Below are 6093 nucleotides of genomic sequence, written 5' to 3'. Positions count from 1 at the left end.
AAATAAGAGAGAACACACATATCCCATTTTCCCCGTAATCCCCTCCCAATCACCCGACCCCTCCCTGCACCGTACTCCGGCAGCATCAAGCAACTGTCAATAGGACTGCTGGGACTGCTAAGCCGAGAACTGTTGGTTTCAATAAAGGAAGATAATGGATGATCCTTATTGATTCATGAGTTACGTATAAATATACAAATTAGTATCCTCTAATTTAGGAACTAAATAACTAGAAGGCTATAATTATGCTAATAAGATAAATACAAGGTATAGCAACTAATCACACTAATATTACGTAAATAATTTACATTAATTTACTAATATTCTATCACACCCCCGCAGTCGAAACGGGAGGAGCACGAACATTTAGACTGTCTCGAAAATCATCAAAAAGGACCAAAGGAAGACCCTTGGTAAAGATGTCGGCAATTTGATAGCGAGACGATATATGATGCACTCGGACTTCACCTTTTTCCACCTTTTCGCGCACAAAGTGAATGTCCATCTCAATATGTTTTGTTCGTTGATGTTGGACCGGGTTTCCGGAGAGATAAATAGCACTCACGTTGTCACAATAAACGAGAGTGGCTTTGGTCATTGGAACATGGAGCTCGACCAAAAGATTACGGAGCCAACACGACTCGGCAACAACATTCGCAACCCCACGATACTCGGATTCGGCGCTTGAACGAGATAGAGTTGGCTGCCTTTTCGATGCCCATGAGATCAAATTGTCTCCTAGATACACACAATACCCGGATGTGGACCTTCTCGTATCCGGACATCCTCCCCAATCCGCGTCCGTGTAGGCCGTTAGTCGCTTAGGAGGTGACGGACGAATCCATAAACCACGAGCAAGACTGCCTTGTAGATAGCGAATAATCCGTTTCAAGGCTGCCATATGACACTCCATGGGATTGTGCATGAACAAGCATACCTGTTGAACGGCATAAGAGATATCCGGTCTCGTAAAAGTGAGATATTGAAGGGCTCCGGCAAGACTCCTATATTGGGTTGGGTCTGAGAACGGAGTGGTAGAGGACGAGGCACCTAGCTTGGGCTTCGTATCAACCGGGGTGGCAGCAGGTTTGCAAGTCGACATGCCAGCTCGATTAATAATCGATTCAGCGTACTTGGCTTGCGAAAGGTGCATACCTGTTTTGTCACGTGTAACAGCAATGCCAAGGAAAAAACTCAACGGACCAAGGTCCTTCATGGCAAATTCCGACGCAAGCTTACTCATAATGGTAGCACGGAGAGACTCGGTGGAACAAGTAAGAATTATGTCGTCGACATATAATAATAAGTAGGCCAAATCCGTACCTTGTCGAAGAATAAAGAGTGAATGGTCCACTTTGCTATGTATGAAACCGAATTGAGCAATATAGTCGGCAAAACGCTTGTACCAAGCCCGCGGGGCTTGCTTCAAACCGTATAGTGACTTGCGAAGTAAACAAACATGATCAGGCCGTTGCTTATCACGATAGCCCAATGGTTGATACATAAACACCGTTTCATTCAAAGTACCATGTAGAAATGCATTCTTCACGTCGAGTTGGTTAATAGGCCAGCAATTTGATAAAGCAAGACTTAGCACGGTCCTAATAGTAGCGGGTTTTACCACTGGACTAAAAGTCTCACCACAGTCGATTCCAATTTGCTGCGTTTTTCCATCACCTACAAGTCGTGCTTTATACCTTTCAAAAGAACCGTCAGAATGAAATTTATGTCTAAAAATCCACATGGAGCGGATAATATTAACATTGGGAGGGCGCGGAACCAAGTCCCACGTCTTATTGTCAATGAGAGCATTATACTCGTCGTCCATAGCCAACTTCCAATTAGGGTCATGAATAGCGGACACGGGATTTCGGGGAATTGGGGAAACCGTGGTAGCTGTGTGAAGGTTATAAACCTCATCAGGCCTATTGAAGTTTGGGTTGGGCTTGACAATGCCTCGGTCACCACGGGTAGTGGGTTTAGAGGCTGGGGGAGGCTGCGTTGGTACAGGGACATTGATAACAGGAGAAGGGACGGGCTGGTTGAGTGACACAGGCGAGGCAGGTGACACGGGGGAGGCAGGGCCGTCATGGGTGGCTGTATCAATGGGTCCAGTAGCTGCAGTCGTGGGGAGGGTTGGTTGATTTGGCGAGTGGGTAGAGGTCAAATGGTGTAGGACATACGGAGAGACCTCATCACATAAAAAATCATAGTCGGTCACAATGGGGCGAGACGATTTATAGAACGGGAAAATTGACTCGTCAAAGATAACATGTCGACTAATAAAAATTTTATTAGAAGATGGATCAAAACATTTATAACCTCTATGATTTTTAGGGTAGCCTAGGAAGACACAAGGAGTGGAGCGAGGTTGCAATTTATGTATCGTAGTAGATGGAACTAGGGGATAGCATAAGCAACCGAAGACACGGAGGTGACTATAAAGGGGGACTCGATTCAAGAGGATCGTGACAGGGGTTTCGAAAGAGACTGGTTTGCTTGGTAAAATGTTCATAAGGTAGGTTGCCATTTCTAATGCGTGATGCCAATATGAGACGGGAATGCGATGCGTGAAATAAAAGAGTACGAACCATGTTATTAATAGAACGAATTTTACGCTCGGCTTTACCGTTTTGTGACGATGTATGTGGACAGGATAGACGAAAACATAGACCCTGATTTGCACAAAAGTCACTAAATAAGCCATTAATAAATTCCGTACCATTATCGCATTGTAAGGTTTTTATTTTACGCTCAAATTGTGTTTGAATATAGGAGTGAAATTGTAATAATATGGAACTAACTTGGCTCTTTTTGGCTATTGGAAAAGACCATAAATAATTACTAAAATCATCCAGAATTAACAAGTAATATTTATGACCCGATGAACTAAGAACGGGAGACGTCCAAAGATCGCAATGAATAATATCAAATGGCATAAAAGTACGAGTAGTAGAATTAGCAAAAGGCAAACGAACATGTTTTCCAAGAGAACAAGATTGACAAATATAGTTGCTAGAATTCAACTTACAATCAATCAACTTATTTTTCTTAAGAAACGACATAACAGGATCCCCGGGATGACCGAGTCGGGCATGCCACGAGGAGGATTGGAAAGCAGCAAAAACAGATTGTGGTGCGGCTGAAATGTGGTATAAATCGCCCCGACTATCACATCTCATGAGATGACTCCCCGTCCGTAGGTCCTTCACACAAAATCCAAACGGGTCAAATTCGACAGTGACTTTGTTATCAGTTGTAAACTTTCTAACGGACACTAAGTTTTTGACTATATTTGGTGCATACAGAACATTTTTAAGGATTAAGGGTGGATGTGGTTTGGGTAGGGTAGCATGTCCATAACCTTTAATCGAAATAGAATGACCATTGCCAACGATTATACCATTAGGAAAGCTCGAATTAACAAAAGACGTGAGATTACCTTGGTTTGAAGTCATGTGCGAGGTGGCACCCGTGTCCATAACCCAGGGCTCAGGAGGAGCAAGACCCAAAGTATACATTGCGGACTCGATTTCAGTCTGAGTTGGAGCTGCACCCGTTGCCGTGTATGCTTGAGCACCCGGCCTGGATCCCAAAATTCCTGCTTGAGGACGATACTGCGGCTGCCTTCCCCACTGTCCCGTGGGATATGGACAGGGAGGATACCCCCACGGTGCAGCAGGCCACTGCCAACCGCCATAAAACGGAGCAGACGGCGCAACGGGAGAAGCGACAGGTGATGAAACAGGGGAAGTCGACTGATTTTTCGACCCCTTGCCTCCTTTGTTACCACCGTGTTTCTTCTTCCCGCCACCATGTCGACCACCCTTTCCATTCCCGGAAGCAGCACTCTTTCCCGACGAATTACCACCATCACTGTCATTCGACACCGTCGCATAGAGAGCGGAGGTAGAAGATTGTTTCGCAAGCCCTGCTTCCTCTAGCGTGAGCATTGAGCGAGCTTGAAAAAAATCTGGAAGAGGATCTCGTTGGCGAATAATTGACCCAACGTTACTATAGGCCTCAGTTAAACCCGAAACCAATTGAAGTACGAGACGGCTGTTTGTCACCGGAGCACCTACGTTCTTCAATTGATCGGCCAAAGATTTTAACTTTTGGCAATAGGCAGAGGCATTCGGAAAATCGCTCATATTGATGTGCGAAAATTCCTGTTCCAATGTCACAGCTCGAGAATTACGATTGTCTTGAAAAAGAGCGGCAAGGCGATCCCACGTTTTCATTGCGGTGGTGTCAGCCTCGACGATCATTTCCAAGATCTCGGTTGTGATGGTGGAATAAATCCACTGTAGAACCGTAGCGTCTAGGGTTTCCCACAATTCCTTCTCATCATCAGTGACAGGCGGTTTTGGAAGGCCGGTCTTAGACGGGATGATGTGATGGAGAACGCGATTAGACTTCGCGTGATTTGTGAAGAGAGCAACCCACAACGGGTATTGATCGTTGTCCATACCCAAGATGACGGTAATGTGGTTCCGAATGGAGTTGACAGCAAGAGCAGGGTGGAAGGCCGGCTTTGCTACGGTGTCATTCACCATCGTGATGTTTTGACGAGAGGTCGGAGAAGAGAAGATGAAGAAGACGATTAGGTTTAGGAAGCGGAAGCGATTTAAGAATCGTAACCTAGTCTTGATACCATAAAGGAAGATAATGGATGATCCTTATTGATTCATGAGTTACGTATAAATATACAAATTAGTATCCTCTAATTTAGGAACTAAATAACTAGAAGGCTATAATTATGCTAATAAGATAAATACAAGGTATAGCAACTAATCACACTAATATTACGTAAATAATTTACATTAATTTACTAATATTCTATCATTCAATTAACAAGTATGATTGTTCCAATCAAAAAAATCGTCCCCCGAAAGCCACCATCATCAGAAAAAAGACTCCGAATAAGGCGTAAACTGGTTTTATACCATAAATAACGAATTATGTATCCACGTCTTTCTTGTTAAAGTTTGATCCCTGTATGATGGGAATTAGAATTATCTTGAAAATTGGTTTGATTTCGCATCGCAGCCATAGTAGCAAACTAGCAGAGATGGTAATGTCAAATTGTATACCCTAATTTTCAAAAAAAAAAACCTTTAAAAAAGTTAATTAAATTAATTAAAAGAAGGTATTAATAAAATCGTCGATTAAACGGAGAAATTAGATGTAGTATATACAAATTATGATTCATAATTGTCGAGATATTAATGAATTGGTTAGGTTTGTGAGAGGAGGGAGATAACCCAGGTCTTTTTATGATGAAGGGTAGTTATGGAATAATAGGGCAAAGTGTGTAGGATTTAGTAAAAGGGTGTGCGGGATTTAGCAATTGCGTTTTATATTTCCCCTGTATTAATCATTTGTTTACCTTTGATTAAATACTCTTTACAAAAAATAAAAAAGGCAAACAAATGATTGGGACAAAGTAAGTAAAAATTAGAGCCTAAAACTGATGGCACGACTCGAAAACACGACACAAACCTGAGTGGGTCGACACAAACACGATACGAGATTTAATTGGGCCGAAATTTTGATTGACCTCTCTATACGCGAATCTGATACGAATGATCTATTTTCTAAATACTCCTAATTTGCCATGATTCTCTATTACATAAATAAATATATATGAAGACTTTCCAAACAATGACATTGTGTCACGAAAACACGACACGAAAAATTAACAAGTTTGACTTGGCACTTGATGACGCACTCATGTAAGTTGGTCGGCATGAGATTAACTTTGGTTGGAATCGGGTTGAAAGGTTTATGACCCGTTTACATGTGACACGAAGCTAACACTACGCAATATGGTCGGGTATAATAATAATTAGTTACTTTTTTTTTTGGGTAATAGGAGTTTTATTATGTGTAAAACGGTCTTATAATAATTAACGTTAAGATCATGTAATTTACAAGTCACATATATATATTTTCCGTGAACCTTTAATGCTTACATTAGTACTTTTGGTGCATCACTCTTATAATACTATACATATATTATTGTTCTTAGTCCATGTCTTAATGTTGATGATTGAACTCTAACTTACCGTACTTAAAAGATCATAATTTTTT

At 41.9% G+C, this 6093-nt stretch overlaps 1 protein-coding gene across 1 annotated transcript; it reads right to left on the bottom strand.

Moving 5' to 3' along the window:
* Nucleotides 1–328: 328 nt before the first annotated feature.
* Nucleotides 329–4556, bottom strand: LOC141631785 (uncharacterized). Its single transcript, XM_074444408.1, has 2 exons — nucleotides 3032–4556; nucleotides 329–2343 (listed from the first exon to the last, which is right to left on the bottom strand). The coding sequence occupies exons 1-2, from the start codon at nucleotides 4554–4556 to the stop codon at nucleotides 329–331; spliced, it is 3540 nt and encodes a 1179-aa protein (XP_074300509.1).
* Between the last annotated feature and the right edge of the window lie 1537 nt (nucleotides 4557–6093).

Source organism: Silene latifolia, chromosome Y (assembly GCF_048544455.1).
Source record: "Silene latifolia isolate original U9 population chromosome Y, ASM4854445v1, whole genome shotgun sequence".
NCBI lineage: Eukaryota > Viridiplantae > Streptophyta > Magnoliopsida > Caryophyllales > Caryophyllaceae > Silene > Silene latifolia.
This window is presented reverse-complemented; position numbering and strand designations above follow the sequence as displayed.